Genomic DNA, 19,812 nt, shown 5'->3' on the forward strand with positions numbered 1-19,812 from the left:
CGATATTGAGATGAAAATTACATTTTTAATTAACTAATATTTAACGATACGATTTCCAATATTTAACCTTGTTTATTGTACAAATTATGTAACACGTGTGTATACAATTTTTGTACAAAAAACGTTTTTTAAGAACGATTTCCTGAATGGAAATCAAAATGTCAAACATTAAATAATTAAAAATGTGATTCTCATCACAAGTACAACCAATATTTTTGACTTAATCCCATAAAAACCTAATATTTATCTGAAACTATTCACTAATAGCTTCGATTAAACAGCTTGGAAATTGAAATATGTAAAATATTCCCCTACACAACTCTCCGGGAAAAAGTATCGATCATGAACAAAATTGAAGCATTGGAAATATGGGTTCATAGACGAATGCTGAAGATACCTTGGAGAGCAAGGAAAACTAATGAAGAAGTACTAAGGAGCGTCAACAAAGATAGAGAACTGCTAAAGACTGTTAAACATCGAAAAATGTCTTATCTGGGACAATCTGGGACAGTTATTCCATATTGCAGAAGATCGAGAAGCCTTCGCAATGGTGATCGCCAACGTCGGATAATTCTGATATGGCACTCGAAGATGAAGATTGATGTTTTGCTCTGAGAAATAATAATTGGAGATTTCAACATTGATTTTAAAAAAGCTTCTAATGAACTAAACAGTTTCCGTGATCTAATTTCTACTTTTGGCTTAACCATAAATATTAATGAATTTACTACAATCACAACTAGATCAGCAACTTGTTTAGATAACATCTTAACAAACATAAGCAGTGAGATAGTTGGTTGTGGAATTGTGGACCCATGTATTTCTGATCATCTTGCTCAATTTCTCTACTTAAAAATGAAATCTGAAAAAAGTCATAGTGCTAATACATACAGAAGACATACAGTGTGTAAAAGCCAAATGGAATAAATTCAATATTTAGGTTACTGTACATATTTATAAAAAATCCCGAAACACGTCAAATTTAAATTATAACTTGACATTCTTTAACGTGAAAATGCAACCCCTACCTTCAACCCTCTTAGAATGATAGGTACAACCCCCAATTTTTAAAATAGGAAGTATAGGCTTGTGATATATCGTTTGAAAGGTCTTTTCATTCACCATTCAAAAATGTTGTCGCTTTCAAGTTTATTAAGATTAATTAAGATAAAATAAATTAAAATCATGTGGTTACCGAAATTCGCTAAAATATACTCAAAACTTAGTTCCCGTTTAGGTCTTGATAATGACAAAATGAACAAAAACCATAACAATGTGGTTTTTAGATGGTAACCATTAAAAAACTTTAAAGAATTTCCGTGGCAACGGTATTTTAACACGCATTAGTAAATTGTTTTATTTAAGTTGTCAGTATTTTAATTTAAGTAAAAAGTTCGTTCAATTCAATTCTGAAAAATGGTTAGATTAACGGAAATTCATAAAATAACAGTTTTACAAATGATTGGTTACGGAGATAACACCCGAACACAACAGGAAGTAACTCGCCTATTTCATGAGAAATTTCCTAATTTACCGCCTATATCCCAAGGAACAATAAGTAAAATAGAGAAGCAGTTTCGCGAGTTTGGTCATGTAAGGCAGATAAAAAAAGCAGCTGCCAATGCACTGAGTGATGAACTCAAATTAGATGTATTGCTTGAGTTTCAGGAAAACACACATACATCGAGTAGACAGGCATCCACTACATTCAATGCTAGCCATACATCGATAGTAAACATATTAAAAGAAAATAAATTGCATCTCTATAAGATGATACCTACTCAGGAGCTCATGGCAGACGATTTTGATAGGAGAACTTTTTTTTGTGAGCAAATGATGGACATGTTGGATAACAATATTATCCAATTGAAGACGTTATGTTTTCTGATGAGTGTACTTTTTCACTTAACGGTTATGCTAATCGGCAAAATTGCCGCTACTGGGCCACGGAAAATCCTCACTGGATGAGAGAAGAACACACTCAATACCCCCAAAAGGTTAATGTTTGGGCAGGGATTGTAGGAAACAATATCATTGGTCCGTTTTTCATTGAGGGCAACTTGAATGGCAACAATTATTTGGCACTACTTCAAAATGATGTCATTCCAACGTTGGCAAATTTATATCCTGATCCAGGAAACCCTCAAGTTCCAGCGAATACGATATGGTTTCAGCAGGATGGAGCACCACCACATTACCAACTTAATGTCTGGCAGTACCTCGATATAATATTTCCCAATCGGTGGATAGGGAGGCGAGGATCGATTGAATGGCCAGCGCGATCACCTGATCTTACATTATTAGATTTCTTTTTATGGGGATATGAGAAAAGCCATGTATACAAAACTAAACCTTCTGATTTAAATGACTTAAAAGAACGAATAACGCTTGCGATTAGGTCGATCACGCCTGTTATGTTAAATGATGTTAGAAGACAGTTTTATTTGAGATTAGGATATTGCCAAGACGTTCGCGGTGAACATTTTGAACATCTACTTATATTCATAGTTCTTATTTTATCTTAATTAATCTTAATAAACTTGAAACCGACAACATTTTTGAATCAGCGGCGGCTCGTGGCCTAAAAAAGTGGTGAAGATGGGGAGCTTGCCGGAGCCAAAAGGAGTTTTGGTACCTACTTCGCGCCCAAATCTCATAAAAAATTTGTTAAAAAAAATGTTTAGAGTTTATGGCCCTAATAACTTGAAAACAGTTTTTTAGGGCACTTATACTAGATACGAATCGTTCTGCTTGCCTGGGGTATTTTAGTTCTGAACCTCGACATTTCATTGAGGGTTTTTTGGCGATTAAAACACCACGCCTGCTAAGACGGGTTGGTGAGTTTCGATTCAGCCTCCCACTCTAAGTCAGATGCTGATTGCAGCCGACCACTCTGGATCAGACGCAGATGTTTAAAATACTGGTTGGTCGACAATGTAAAAGAACATCCCTTTTATCTTCATTTTTCCAATGCCTAAATGGAGTCTCTAATATATTACACACCAAGTCATTAATTTAGCCACCATTTAATATAGTCTTCTGCAGGTCATCATGCAGGGTAGAGTCGATGGCAAAAAGGGAATAGGTAGAAAGAGGAAATCATAGCTGCGAAATATTTGACACTGAACAAACATGACTGTAGACGATTTATTCCACGTTGCAAAAGACAGAGAAATTTTTAGAAATGTGGTCGCCAACCTCCGTTAATGGAGACGGCATAGAAAGAAGAAGAAGAAGAAGAAGAAGTCATTAATTGGATTCATGTCTCTCTAAAATTATTTTTGTCCAAACGAAATCCACGAGAACACTTTATATCCGAAATCCGAAACAAACCACAGAGAAATGTATTAATAAAGTGCACTAAACAAATAAAATTAATACTGTGACTAAACTAAACTAATAAATACTATACTATATAAAAATATCTATATAATGGACTAAATTTCAAAATATTGTTGCTTAGAGAAATTTCCGAAAAATAGGAATACCAAATACACATCCAACAGTGGGTGAAGACGAATAATATATTTTTAAGCGGAACTGCACGCACCAGTTTTCTTAGCTATCACTAAGGATAGGCTGACGTCACGTTGCCATGGCCACCGTGAACGCTGATGCAGATGGATTTCACATTTCAAAAATTATATTCACCTCTTCCTGAATCCTATTATACAGGGCTAGTGACACAGGTAAGGACTTGACCGTCAAGTACGTACCGCTAATAAAGCTAGTTGTCTTTTTTAATTTTTAGATTAATTAAAAGAGAATAAATAATTGATTTCAGAATTTAGATATAATGGTTGTTTTCATTTTTTATTTATTTGTCTCAATTTAATTATATTTTTTTGGTGAACCTCACCTTCACCTACTTCACCTGGCCGGCCGCCGCTGTTTTGAATGGAGAATTAAAAGACCTTTCAAACGATATATCACAAGCCTATACTTCCTATTTTAAAAATTGGGGGTTGTACCTGTCATTCTAAGGGGGTTGAAGGTTGGGGTTGCATTTTTACGTTAAAGAATGTCAAGTTAAAATTTAAATTTGACGTGTTTCGGGATTTTTTATAAATATGTACAGTAACCTAAATAATAAATTTATTCCATTTGGCTTTTACACACTGTATAACAAGTAATGGCATCCTGATGTTAAAACATTCGGTAAATAACGCTGACTGTAATAGTAATGCGAGAAAATCTTTCTACAGTCAAGGTAATTGCTGATGTTACAAAAGAATATGGTGAGTATAAAAAGTTTAAGAAGCACTATAAATTAATAATATCATTATATAAAAAACTGGCCTATGAGAATTTCTTTTCCAATTCAGAAAATATATCTCACGACAGGTGGAAAATTATAAATTATCACAGAAATAAATTTCAAAATAATTACTTCGATTATTACGATTTCAATAATTACTTTACTTCAGTAGCTAAACATATTAGAAGTTCTTTTAATTCTATAAATAAAAATGTAGCCATAGATTTTTTGAAAGATATACACTCTCCTTGCGACTCTTTATTTTTATTACCTGTTAGTGATACTGAAATCAGAAATGTTTTGCATAGATTGAAAACTTCACACTGCACGGATTTTTATTTCTTAAACAAAAAAAAGAATTGTGGAAACAATCAATATAATTATTGACAAGTTAATTATACTTTATAATAATTGTCTTACTGAAAAGTATTCTAAATGTTCGTTTGAAATCTAGAAAAACACAAAATGCTTCACTGTAATCAATACGGCTTTAGAAAAAAGTGTAACACTATATTAGCTATACAGAAAATTGTGAGAGATATAGTTGATGGCTTGGAGGAAGGTCATTTTGTATCTATGACATTGTGTGACTTATCCAAAACTTTTGACTGTGTTTCGCATGAATTACTGTTGGAAAAAATTCATAAATACGCTATTAGAGGAAACACTCTTAATCTATTTAGATTAAGAGTACAGCAGTGTATATATATATATATATATATATATATATATATATATATATATATATATATATATATATATATATATATATATATATATATATATATATATATATTGTTATGATTCATTTTATCAGCCAAAGATAAAATTAAAAATTACTAAATAGACCATTTGAATAAATTTTCAAGATATCCTGAAAATTGTTAATCTATGTAAAATTTAAAATAATATTGGTTTGCTTGTAATATATTTCAAAGTACAAAATATAATAAATCAAATAATTCAACTAATAAACTATAAAAGATATTTCGAAGAAATGAAAGTCCATTATCCTGGATTACCTGTAGTAAACAAAATTTAAAGACATGCATAAATTATTTTCTTTGTAAAATATATTCGAGTGACGTGAACAATGCGAGCGGGTTTTCCAAATAGAATTGTACGTCGATATACAGTGAATAAGACAATAGAATATAAATATTTAGAAAATATAATTCTCCATTAGTTTTTAAGAATTTGTAGAAACCGATTAGCATGTTAATAGTTTTTAGGAAATTTATAATTGTAGGTAAAATTGTTGTTTGTTAGCTAAATAGTAGATGGGGAAGTGTGACGAACTCTGATTGGAGGAGATTAAAAAAAAGTGGGAGAGGTATGTAGGAATGAGAGTTTAGCTAGATTTTTGAGGGAGAAAAGATAATCAGTTGTTTTTCCAAGGGTGCAAGGCGAACAGTCGTTGTTCTCTGGTGGCTCTTTATTGTTGATTCTTTTCACTTTAGTGAATTTATTAATAATTTTGAACTTCCACAAGGCTACATTTTAGTAAGTTTTGATGTGGTATCTCTTTTCACTAATTTACCTCTCTCTAGTGTTATTACAAGACTTTTGTCGAATTCTGCCAAAGCGAGGAGATGGTAATAATGAATACAAATTTTAAATTACCTAAAAGAAGACTTTATACTTGGAAATCACCTGCGGATTCAGAAGACAACATTGTTCGAAACCAGATAGATTACATTTTAATAAAATCTAGATATAAAAACGCTATAAAGTCTCTGAGAACATACCCCGGAACTGACATAAATTCAGACCATAATCCATTAGTAAGCGTAATGCAGATAAAATTGAAGAAGATCCAAAAACAAACAAATATACCACGGTTTGATGTCTCAAAGATAAAAGAAGAACCTATACGTCAGAGCTTAAAACAAGAAATAAATGATAACTTAAAGAAAATCAAACAAGACGTGATAAAAACAACAGATGTTAATGACAAATGGAACATGGTACAGAAAACTTTAATAAAGGCAGGAGAAAAGCTACTGCAGACAAAATAAGAAAAAACAGAGATGGATGACTTCAGAAATCTTAGATCTAGTGGAGGAAAGAAGGAAACATAAAGGCAGGAGTAAAGCAAAATACAAGGAACTACAGAGATTGATAGGAAAGAAAATAAAAGAGGCCAAATCCACCTTGCTTGCTAATCAATGCAGTGAAATAGAGGCATATGCTAAACAGTATGATAGCTTTAATATGCGTAAGAAAATAAAGGAAATGACAAATACACTGAGAAAAAAGAAAGATGCCCTTCTGAGAGACGCAAATGGAAAAATCATTATAGAAATTAAAGAGAAATTAAAAAAATGGAAGACATACATAACAGATCTGTTTGAGGATAATCGACAAGAACCGGAAGAAATCGACAGCGAAACGGGGCCAGAGATCAGAATAGAGGAAATCCAACAAGCGATACGAAACGCAAAAAACGGAAATACTGTAGTTCCAGACGAAATACCTGCGGAACTACTGAAATGTCTAGACGATGAAACTCTACCTGTACTTCTGGACCTATTTAATGAAGTATATAAAACTGGAAAAATCCCACAGGAATGGTTGGTGTCCACCTTTGTAGCAATACCAAAAACAGTATATGCCAAAGATTTGTTCAGACTATAGGACAATATCACTAATAAGCCATACCCTCAAAATATTTCTAAAGGTGATTCATGGAAGATTATATAGAAAACTAGAAGATGATATGGATGATACTCAGTTTGGGTTCCGCAAGGAACTGGGAACGAGAGAGGCATTGTTTGCTTTTAATGTCCTCTATCAAAGATGCTTAGATATGAACCTAGATATTTATTCCTGTTTCATCGACTTCGAGAAGGCATTCGACAGGGTCCCACATGAAAAACTAATAGAAATACTGAGAAACAAAGATATAGACAGACGAGACTTACGAATCATTATCAATCTGTATTGGAATCAAAAGGCCAATATAAAGATAGAAGAACAAAAGTCCGAAAATATAGATATAAAGAGAGGAGTAAGACAGGGGTGTGTTCTGTCACCATTACTGTTTAACGTGTACAGTGAAGCCATATTCCAGGAAGCGATAGCGGATCTGGGTGATGGAATCTCTGTAAACGGAAGAATAGTAAATAACATAAGAATCGCTGATGACACCGTTATAATGGCAGACACCCTGGAATCGCTACAAGAATTGGTAAATAGAATTAACGATTATTGCATTAGATACGGACTAAAAATAAATAAGAGAAAAACTTAATTTATGATTGTCTCAAAAACGCAACATGGAAATGAAAGATTAATGATATAGCAAACCCAAATAGAAAAAGTAGAGACATATAAATATCTGGGAACCTGGGTTGATGACAAAAATGACCAAAGCAGAGAAATCAAAGTCCAAATTGAAACTGCAAATCAAGCATTTGTGAAAATGAAGACAATGCTTACCAACAGAGACCTTCAGTTGCATCTCAGATGGAGGGCTCTAAGATGTTACATATTTTCTATCTTACTATACGGAATGGAAGCTTGGACATTGAAGAAACAACACATAAGAAAAATAGAAGAGTTCGAAATGTGGTGTTACAGAAGAATATTAAAAATTCAGTGGGTTCAAAGGATTACCAATGCTGAGGTACTACGACGTCTAAATAAGGAGTTAGAAATTATGAACAGCATAAAAAGAAGAAAACTAGAATATTTGGGTCACATAACCAGAGGAGAAAAATATGAGCTGCTGAGAATTATTATGCAAGGAAGGATCCAAGGAAGAAGAAGCATAATAAGAAGACGAATCTCCTGGCTGAAGAACCTTAGAGAATGATTTAACTGTAGTTCACTACAACTTTTCAGAGCAGCAGCCAACAAAGTGACCATAGCCGTTATGATATCCAATCTCCGATAGGAGATGGAACTTTAAAAAGAAGAAGAAGATCGTTTTCTTGGTATTTTTTATTTCCTCCTCTACATAGATCCTCATGTAGCAGAGGTCGGAGATACTCTTTATCTTTTGGTCATCTTTCGTCTTGATTGTAACCAGAAAGAGAGGAAGTGGTTTCCTGTCTACTCTTTTAGAGATGATGTTGGTCACCCTCGTTGCTTGTATCCCTTTATTTACCAATTCGTTAAGGATAGTGTTCATGTCAGTATTGTCTGAGAGTACTCTGATGACTACTCTTTTTAGTTTACCATTGTCAATTGGATATGCAATAAAATCGACTAGAGGGCTGTGATTATCTAATAGTTTGACCATCTCCAGATAGTCCTCTCTTGTTTTGTTTGGATGATCCAGATTTTGCAAATTTGTTTACCGAAAAGATATTTTTGCTCGCTGCTTGCTGTAGTCATTGCTGTTCACCAACTGACTTCACGATAATTACCGGTGGTGTTGGCAATGCTTTTTGAGTTGCTTTCGCTGCTTCGTGGGTTTTATCCTTTTTGGTTTGTTTTTTCACAGTTTTGCTTATGCCCGGCTGTGCTGCTGCTTCCTTGCTTTCCTTAGATTTACTTTTTATTTCTCTTTCTTGGATTGTTTTATCTATCTCCTTTTCCTTTCGTTGTTGTATTTTTTTAGTCTGCTTTTCAGCAATACTTATTTTAGATTCCTCCTCCACCATAGTTTTGTATAGTATATGCATTACCATTAGTATATTTCCTTTTTTTTGTTGAGTTTGCCAGTCGGCATCCTCTGTTTCCATCTCTTGCACCGTTTCTGTTCCAGGATCCTAATCCATCAGGGTTAGGATCCTGTCCGTAAGGCGTTTGGTTTCCTTCTCTTTGGCTTTTATTATGTTCTGGAGTTCCTGCATCTATTGTTGCATTACGCCATTCTCATATTATGTTCTCGTGCTGTAAGACAATGATGTTGTTGAGTTTGTCGATTGCACAAGCCATTTCCTCGCATTCTTTCGCATTTGCCTTTTAGGCTTCCTCCAACGCGGATTCTTTTCGTGTCCTCCACAGATTACGAGTCAGAGTGACTACTCTTGCATCCTTTATCTTAAAGTCGGTATTATAATCGATGCCGGTATCAAAATCAATCAAATTTAGATTAGCTACGACCTGGGGAGGCGACGGGTTGTCGTCATCATCTGCTTCCACCTGCGTGTCATCACGGACATCAAGATGTTTGGAAACTTTACTCAGAAGACTCTGTTTTTGTCCCGCCGACTGGCCGCTGCCAGGCGGTTTATCTGGGTGTCGTGCCAGGGGCCTGCGCGGTTGTTCAGTTTCATTTTCTGATTTCTCAGAGAGGTTTTCCCTTGTCGATTCTCTGAGGGAACGTTTCTGTCTGATAACACCTTACAGTGTTATCCCTGTCGACACCGTACAGACAACCCGTAAATTTTCGCTAACGTGCTAATTAGTAGCAACCTCCGAGAGAAGTTAATTAAATCATCTTTTATGAAAATAATTTATAAACACACTGCATACTATGTCACAACAAAATTTACAATTATCAATTGTCAGTAGTTAAATCAATCACCGGCCATCGTTCTATGGCTGTCTTTGTTCGATGCATGGTGTTGTGTTTAGACAGGCGGCTTAAGTTAATCATTTTAGTTTCTCTGAGAAGGAAGGAGACATAATATAAAAGATAATTCGTGAATAATGTCATCCTTGTGCAAAGATCCAGCAGATGAATGATCTGTATGTACGTATATTACTGTATACCGCAAGGTTACTGCACGTATCTCGATTTTTCGAGTCACGCTAAATATTATTTCGGACCCGTGCAAAACATACCGATCGATAAGAAGTATTGACTTAAAATACTAATAACTTTATGCATAGTGAATGCTTCATAAAACTGAAGTATGGTAATAGTACTTTTCGATAGTGATACAACATATAGGGTGATCAGTTTAACATCTCCAAGAACATAATGTATTTACGTTTTGACTTGTATTCGATTTTATCATAATTAATTATTTTTATAATTCTTGAATAACATTAAAAAACTATGTCTACACCAGGTTGTTGCTTTTGTACTCCTCGTCAATTATACACGGTATTCAACTTGTTACGATTTTCATTTAAATTTGGTTATAACTTTTTAAATATTATGTAACACGAAACAGCTTTATATTCTTGTAACGAAGAAGTAAGCGAATGTTAACTTTAAAATAAAATATAAGATGTTTCGTTAAAACAACATATCTTTGATGCGGTACAGTGTTATGGAAGACCCTGTATGTTTGTAATTAATTTTAAAATGTGAAGCTTATAGCTACCTCCTAATTTTGTAAATAAAATTTTTTTTGGTATCTCCTATAATAATAACAGATATAACGGACTTTGTCAAAAAAGTTTATCACTCCGTATAATGGTCAATTGGTAAAATATTTTTCAGGTCGATGATAGTGGTACTAAAAGGCACACTCGACTTGGTCTGGAAGCAAAAAAAGAAGAACAATTGTCAGACTGGTATTCTCAAGTTATTACAAAAGGAGAACTAATAGAATATTACGATGTTTCTGGATGTTACATTTTTAGACCATGGTCATTCGCGATATGGGAAGCTATCAAAGATTGGTTTGATTCCGAAATTAAGAAACTAGGTGTTCAAAATTGCTATTTTCCAATATTTGTTTCCAAAGCTGCTTTAGAAAAGGAGAAGACTCATATAGAAGACTTTGCTCCAGAGGTAAATTAATTGTAAATTATTTACTTCTTATTTCTAATTATTCATTTACGTTTTGTATAATATCTACTAGATTTATAATAATAATTTTACTGCTTTACTTTAAAATGTTTAAATATATAACTTTTCAGGTTGCATGGGTTACCAAATCGGGTGATTCAGATATGGCAGAACCTATTGCAGTTAGACCAACATCTGAAACTGTAATGTATCCGGCATATTCAAAATGGATTCAGTCATATCGTGACCTTCCTATTAAACTAAATCAATGGAACAATGTTGTTGTAAGTGTAATATTGTTTCTATTTTCAGCATTGGAAGTTTTTATTCTGATAGGTAGAGTAATTTATTCTTACTTTTAGATTGTATAATTTGTTGTTGTTGAAGAAATTTAGATATTTTTAAAATAGCCTTAGGTCAACTCAGCCTTAAAATGAGTACCTTGGGTAAAACCAGGCATCCCATCGTCAGACATATGAAAAGAAAACTACCCTTCCTACTCACAAAACTACTGAAAACAAACTTCCTGTCGGGTACGTCGACACCCTGGAGGCAATACTTCTTTTTTACCGAATATCTAGATAAAAAGCTCACATCGAGCTTTGTATACGAACAGGCAGGGATCGGGTTTCTGGGGTTTTGCCGATTCCATTACACTGAAAACGAACTTCCTGGCGGGTACGTCGACAACCTGGAGGCAACACTTCTTTTTTACCGAACACCTAGATAAAAAGCTCACTTAGAGCTTTGCACACGAACAGGCAGGGATCGGTTATCTGTGGTTTTGCCGAATCCATTACACGATTATACCTGTCCATGTAGAGGTTACAGTCACAGCTGCCGTCAATGCGAACACCAGTGCCAAAATCCATATATAAATCCATTATATTCATTTAATTCAGTCAATAACAATAACCCAACACAATTCTGAAAACAACCATTATCAAGCCCTTTCCCATCTGAAGACACCCTCCTCCGCAGGACACCAACAAACCACCATCAGGACAAACAACCAGAAACCAGTGCCGCAATCCAAAAAACACTAACACGCCTTGAAGAGGCGACAAAGTCATCTAATCGGAACTCCTAGAACATCGAAACAAGAAAAACAATGAATCTAAAACCAGGGGTAATAATAGGCGATTGAAGCGTAGCACTGGCCCCATTACCTTTCTTATATACCGTATGCCCAAGAGATAGCATAGGTACTACCCCGCTATAATCCCAAAACCGCACGAGCAGTATAAAGAAAGACTATTATGATAATTTGTGTTCTGCTGTGAGTGAACGAGACAATCGCGCGTAAACTCGCAACGTGAACGCACACACCAGTGAAGTTCCAGAAAAAACCGCAAAGGTCCAAACCGCGAAAACGGCAAAGCAGCGCGTGCCAACGGTCGCGAAATCCTAGTGAACCCGCGAACGGATCTATGGTGCCGACGGGACGCGTTGTGGATGCTTGGACCACCAGAAACAAACAATAGATGCGAGATTGCCACGTGGAGGTATATAATAGTGCATGTAAGGTACCAAAACTGGCAATCTAGCATCAAAACCGAACGGGCGTGGCGCCAGCCGGTCGATAATTCCTAGAAACGGTTATTGAAAAATAGGGGACAAGGAAGTATTGGCATTGGTGCCGAACTGGAGCTCATCGACGTAAAGCCCTACCGAAATATGCAATACGCAAGTGTACACTCAAACCAGGTAAAGATAACACACACACACACACACACACACACACACACACACACACACACACACACACACACACACACACACACACACACACACACACACACACACACACACACACACACACACACACACACACACACACACACACACACACACACACACACACACACACACACACACACACACACACACACACACACACACACACACACACACACACACACACACACACACACACACACACACACACACACACACACACACACACACACACACACACACACACACACACACACACACACACACACACACACACACACACACACACACACACACACACACACACACACACACACACACACACACACACACACACACACACACACACACACACACACACACACACACACACACACACACACACACACACACACACACACACACACACACACACACACACACACACACACACACACACACACACACACACACACACACACACACACACACACACACACACACACACACACACACACACACACACACACACACACACACACACACACACACACACACACACACACACACACACACACACACACACACACACACACACACACACACACACACACACACACACACACACACACACACACACACACACACACACACACACACACACACACACACACACACACACACACACACACACACACACACACACACACACACACACACACACACACACACACACACACACACACACACACACACACACACACACACACACACACACACACACACACACACACACACACACACACACACACACACACACACACACACACACACACACACACACACACACACACACACACACACACACACACACACACACACACACACACACACACACACACACACACACACACACACACACACACACACACACACACACACACACACACACACACACACACACACACACACACACACACACACACACCACAATACACCATACACCACACACCACAATACACCATACACCACACACCACAATACACCACACACCACAATACACCACACACCACAATACACCACACACCACAATACACCACACACCACAATACACCACACACCACACACCACAATACACCACACACCACAATACACCACACACCACAATACACCACACACCACAATACACCACACACCACAATACACCACACACCACAATACATCACACACCACAATACACCACACACCACACCACGCCACGAACACGATCAAAGCACGAAAACAAAAAGATCCACCCAAATCACCAAAAACACCAGACACAGATTGGTGCACCAATTCAGACACACACTCCACCTCATCACACACATATCACACGTGTCCGTCACCATAGATGGACACGAACCAAGGTCGCCACGGGAATGGAAGCAGGCTATGGGGGAGATCTGCCACCAAAATCCTGAGGCGACCAGCGAACACCTCGTACCAATAGTTCAAATCGTACACCAAAAAATAAAACAATCATCAACCACACCAGAGCAAATCAGAAAACTAATCAATAATGCCTTTATGTCCGCTTATCCCGGATTCCGCCCACCCCCCAACCCCACCTCCATCCTCACCAACACCCTCAATCATACCACCACCCTCTCCCCCACCTCCACCTGAACTAATCACATCCATACCAGCACGCCGTAACCCCAAACACACAACACACACAAATACTACATCACACTAATCCCTAGGAAGTTTTCTAGCCAAAGAAAACTTCTCAGAACCCTCAAAAATAATAACCTCCTTGAAGATATCCCTTTCGACGGAATCGGAATCATCCGGAAACCAGGCCATCCTCTACACAACGGGTCCATTCCCAACATAAAAGACTGGAAAGGGAGCTACGATTGAATACAGATCCAACTCCTCACATAAATACACAACACTACACTCTCCCGCACATCAAATACACACATCAAAACCTACACACACGACTATCATTAATAGACATTACACTTTACCTATACATTCACATTCATAAACATATAGAAATTCATTTAATAAACATATAGAATCCAATAACACACAACCAACACATGCTAACATATCACAATCATAAACACCTAAACACAACACCAAAACAGTAAACAGTGAGCACCACACACACTCCTTAAGAGTCGAATCAAATATCACAAGGACAGGTGGAGATTGGTTTTCTGTGGTTTCCCAATCTCATTGTCCAACGATACCTGATCCTGGGTTAGGACACAGCCACAGCTATCCTCCACGCGTTTAACCCAAACAAACCAAGACCAACAATCTGAAAGGAACCGTTTTCCACGGAACTTGTACTTAGTAGCGGGCTTGGTCCACACGGCTCCAATAAGGCTGTTATAGTTCTTCTGACACTTCTGCCTACAGCGGCGGCACCCGGTCTTAGTCAACCCAACCAGACATGCAAACTGCACCAAAATATAAACCTCCATCCTTGAAGAAGCGCAAAGCTTATAACAAGGTTAAAACTTTAGGTCATTTGTGAGTGAACATTGATTTCTCCAATATACGGTATTGTTCTTCAACAAAAACAAGTTTAGGAGCTCCTAGTTAAATTCAAATTCAAAAGAAATCATAACATTAAGAAGTGCTATTTGTTTGAAGTAACTATTGCTTAATCGTATTTAGTTTCGGTGATCAAAACTGTTTACCTCCGTATTGTTCTGAAGCTATTTTCTTGTGGCATTTTAAATTAATTACTATTTAAATGGGAATAAGCCACAATTAAAGGTTAAAATACGTTTATTGACGTTTCAATTTCCACTTCCAATTCCACAAAAAAGATTTCCAAAGTGGAAATTGAAACGTCAATAAACGTATTTTAACCTTTAATTGAGGCTTATTCCCATTTAAATAGTAATTTGTTTACCTCCGGGTGAAAATTCATAAACTTTTTGTATAGTTCATATTGTCGCCCCTTTAACTCATTGTTATGGATTTAGGCAATAGAAGTATTTTTTTTATTTCAGAGATGGGAATTTAAACATCCGCAACCATTCCTACGGACTAGAGAATTTTTGTGGCAAGAGGGCCATACAGCTTTTGCCTCGAAAGAAGAAGCTGATATAGAAGTTAGACAAATTTTAGGTAATTGGTTTACTTAAAACTTCCGTTTTTAAATTAAATATTAGCTATGGCTAGTTCCAGCTCTTACGCGCTGGAATGTATGAGGTAATTTGTAAATATGTAATAAGTAATCTACAGAGCCATCGAAGAAAAAACGTAATTAGAGCAGGCCTTGGGATAACCTTTTTTTATGTTTAGTCACAATTGATTGTTTGCTATTAGATTATTAAATATTGCTTTTTACTATTTTCAGCTAAAATATTTATATTGAATGTAATTTATTGATTAGGTCACTTTAAAAATAAAAAAAAAGTTAAATATTAAAGGTATCGTAGGAAATAACTTCAAAAGTAAAAGATAAATGTATAGGAAAAGATATATTTATAGTTTGAAAGCTAAATTTAAAAAAAGTAAATTTACCACACGATACATGTTCCATTTAAAATAAGTACATTAGTACAACTTGAATGTGCTTATAGTGTAATGAAAAACAGCTCAGATAGTCAAAAAGAATATCAGGTAGTCAAAAGGCCTCGTTGTTGAGAATGGGCAACTTCATGAGGTGGGTAAGGATATGACTGGCGGAAAAATAATAAATGAATGACAGATAATAGTTTGACAAGAAATACTGATTTCTAGAAATTGCAACATAGAAGGTGAAAAGTTTGCCATATTTGGATTATTTCATCAGAGCAGTAGCAAGCTTTTGCTGAAAGTTCCAATCGTTTGCATATTCCAATAGCGCAGAGGAACAGAGAACTATTTTTCTAAATCGTTCTCGTACCCCTCCGTCAAAGTAGATGACACCTCTGTGCGGGAAAATTTTGGAGACATTAGTTAAACTTGTCGGTTTGAATCTGAATCAGCTTGAACAGCTGAGGAGATAGAAATACCGAAATAACAGTTATATCGTTCTATTAATTCCGATTCAGACGTGAAAAATTTTACTAATTTATGCTACAAAGCCATAATTTAATAAAATGTTGATATTAAGAAAGATACAGGGTGTTAAAGTAAAAATTTAAAATTTTATTTTCGCTATAACTTTTACGTTTGTAAATATTTTTGGACAAAAATTTACAGTTGGATGCTTTTGAGTAGGATAAATTATATTTTTATACTTACTCAAATGTTACTAATAGAGGGCGCCACATATGTCACATGTGTGGCATAAATTTGCGCTTGACTTTTTTGCTCTTTAAGTTAGCTCTATTTGTGTTAATAAATATTAAAGATAAATTATTTTTACATAGAAAAGGTATACTTGTTAGTAACCTGAAAATTCAACCGTTTTCGAGATAAATGCATTTTATAAGTCAGCTGCACAATAATTTTTAGTTTGATATTTGTGCGGTAAAGCACTGAATACCTGTAGATAAGCATAATTCATAGTTTATTCTTATTAAAACAACTCAAAGATGATAATGTAACATTAGAAAATGCTTTGCTATATGTGCTAAATGTCTTATTGGAGAAAAGATATTTCATCTTCTTCTTTAGGTGCCGTGTCCGTATTCAGACGTTGGCCGTCATGTTTACAATGTCCCTTTGCTATCGCTTCTTAAGTTTCTATAATGGCGTTGTATTACTTTTTCTCTATTATAAAATGCTAAAAACCCAAACTATGTGGTTTATGCAAGATAGTATATAACCACATTCTAGAGAGAAGGCAGTTAGAACATACTTAAATACAACTTTTCTAAACGTTGAATTGGTCGTGGTAGTCATATTCCTTGGCAATGTGATGAGATATTGATATAATTATTTAATTCATAAAAAATCCGAAAAGAATACTTATTGTTCATTACGTAAATTGTTTACCCATTTTTATTAGGACAAATAGAAACTAGAACACAGGTATTGAATAACACATATAAGTGTTGTTTTATAATACTTTTGCTACAAATCTAAGCTGAAAGACTCAGCATTTTTACAAAAACATCATTGTTGTCCTAATAACCGATATTGTTATAAATATAATAAACACACAGGCAATTTAGTTCAGCATAATATTAGTTCATTAAAACAAGGTGTATTATAAACATTTGCAACCAACTATGGGAAGAAATAAATACTGCAGCAGTTTCTTTAGAACCAATGATATTATTTATGAGACGATCTTATATTGAATATATTGACAAATGAATTAAAGAAAATGGTGGACATATCGAACACTTACTTTGACAAAAAGTTATGTTATTTAGTTTAACTATTTCTTAATTTGGTTTGTAAACAAAATGTTTTGATTATGACTTTAATTTAACATAAAACGTAAAATGTTTGATGTAAAATCCTATTATTCTGTTATTTTGTCAAATCCTATTATTAATTATCCTGCTGATATATTTATTTTATTTAATATTTCGTTAACTATTAACTTTAGTTAAAAGTATGTTATACCAAAATTCAGAAGTATTAATGTTTTGTCTATTTTTTCTTCGTTGCCTGGAGTAATTGCCTTAGATCAGAATTATGCAGCTGATTTTTAATAGGCGATTATCTCGAAAACTGTTAAGTTTTAAAGTTATTAACCAGTATACCTTATTTTTATTAAAATAATGTATCTTTAATATTTTTTATCCCAAATACAGGTAACTTAAAGAGCAAAAAAGTTAAGTACAAATTTATACAACATATGTGGCATAAGTGGCGCCCTCTATCAGTTACATCAAAGTGTGTATCAAATTATAATTTCTCATATTTAAAAGTATCCAGTTGTAAATTTTTATACATAAATGTTTACAAACATGAAAGTTATAGCGAAAAATAAAATTTTAATTTTGCACTTTAACACCCTGTATCTTTCTTAATATCAACATTTTATCAAAGCAATTTGGCTTAAATCGTAATATTTTAAAGTGTAGAATCTACTGTTTCTTCTTGTACAATTACTTAAGGACCACCCTGTATATATATATATATATATATATATATATATATACATATATATATATATATATATATATATATTATATATATATATATAATATATATATATATATATATAATATATATATATATATATATATATATATATATATATATATATATAGATTTGGAAAAAATTTTACGGAACATAGGATTTTTAATACAATAACTCAGATCCTCTGATTTGCAATTAACCAGTGTAAATTTCAATACAACGTCGCGATATTTTATAATTAATTCATTTGTTCGACTGGAGTCTCAATTCATGCCGCGATGCTGCCAGTGTAAAAACGGAACACAGCTAGAGTGCATGTCAATTCGCCGGAAACGTACGTATTTATAAATGTAGATAAGATATTATTTAACTAAAAAAATGGTTATATGTTTTATTGCCAAAACGGCTTGAAAAAAAGTCGATTTCTAGAAATATGAATAAAAAGGAATTTCAAAAATAAAATAATAATAATACACTCTTTTTAATTTGAAATTATAAACAATATTTGGAATAATAAATATATTTAAGTACATTTAATAATTCAAATAATACCTAATGAACACAAACAAAATTGATGTTAGTAAAACATTATTTATTATGTGCACAAAACCGGACTTTCAGGAAAAATCAGAGTAGATCAATCAAAGAGCAACACTGTCGGCGTGCCACATACGCTACTACAAACCGCAGAGGAGAGGCAATCCAGTGGAACAAATAAATTAGTTATAAAATATTGCGAAGTTATATAGAAATTTACACTGGATAATTGCAAATCAGGGAATCTTAGTAATTGTATTAATATTCCTATATTCCGTAAATAAAATTCCAAATGTATATATATATATATATATATATACCGATTCGGCAAATTTTCAACTACCGTATACGTTATTCAGTATGTGGAACAAAGATAACACTTAATTGTTTGAATACGAGTGAGACACAATCCACGCACTTGGAGTAGCGAGTCTAATTTTTAAACAGTGTTGCGAAATTTCTGTAACATAACTCCTTCTAAAACATTAGTCGGATACATGAGTGTAACATAATGTTTAAATCCACTACAGTTCATTGTAGAATGAAAATTAATATTGCCCCAACAAACCTTACATGAAGTAATCATGTAAGTATTATTTTTTAAACGATTATATTATTACTTCATTAATT

General features: G+C 34.7%; 1 protein-coding gene across 2 annotated transcripts in view; it reads left to right on the forward strand.

Annotated features, from left to right (window-relative positions):
• Positions 1–19,812, forward strand: part of GluProRS (Glutamyl-prolyl-tRNA synthetase) — a 432,648-nt gene that overhangs the window by 210,279 nt on the left and 202,557 nt on the right. For both annotated transcript variants that reach the window (XM_072529836.1, XM_072529837.1), the window contains exons 15-17: positions 10,605–10,898; positions 11,027–11,179; positions 15,626–15,743. In XM_072529836.1, the coding sequence (XP_072385937.1) occupies positions 10,605–10,898; positions 11,027–11,179; positions 15,626–15,743 (565 nt within the window). The remainder of the gene's footprint in view (positions 1–10,604; positions 10,899–11,026; positions 11,180–15,625; positions 15,744–19,812) is intronic.

This window comes from Diabrotica undecimpunctata, chromosome 4 (assembly GCF_040954645.1).
Source record: "Diabrotica undecimpunctata isolate CICGRU chromosome 4, icDiaUnde3, whole genome shotgun sequence".
NCBI classification, from domain to species: domain Eukaryota; kingdom Metazoa; phylum Arthropoda; class Insecta; order Coleoptera; family Chrysomelidae; genus Diabrotica; species Diabrotica undecimpunctata.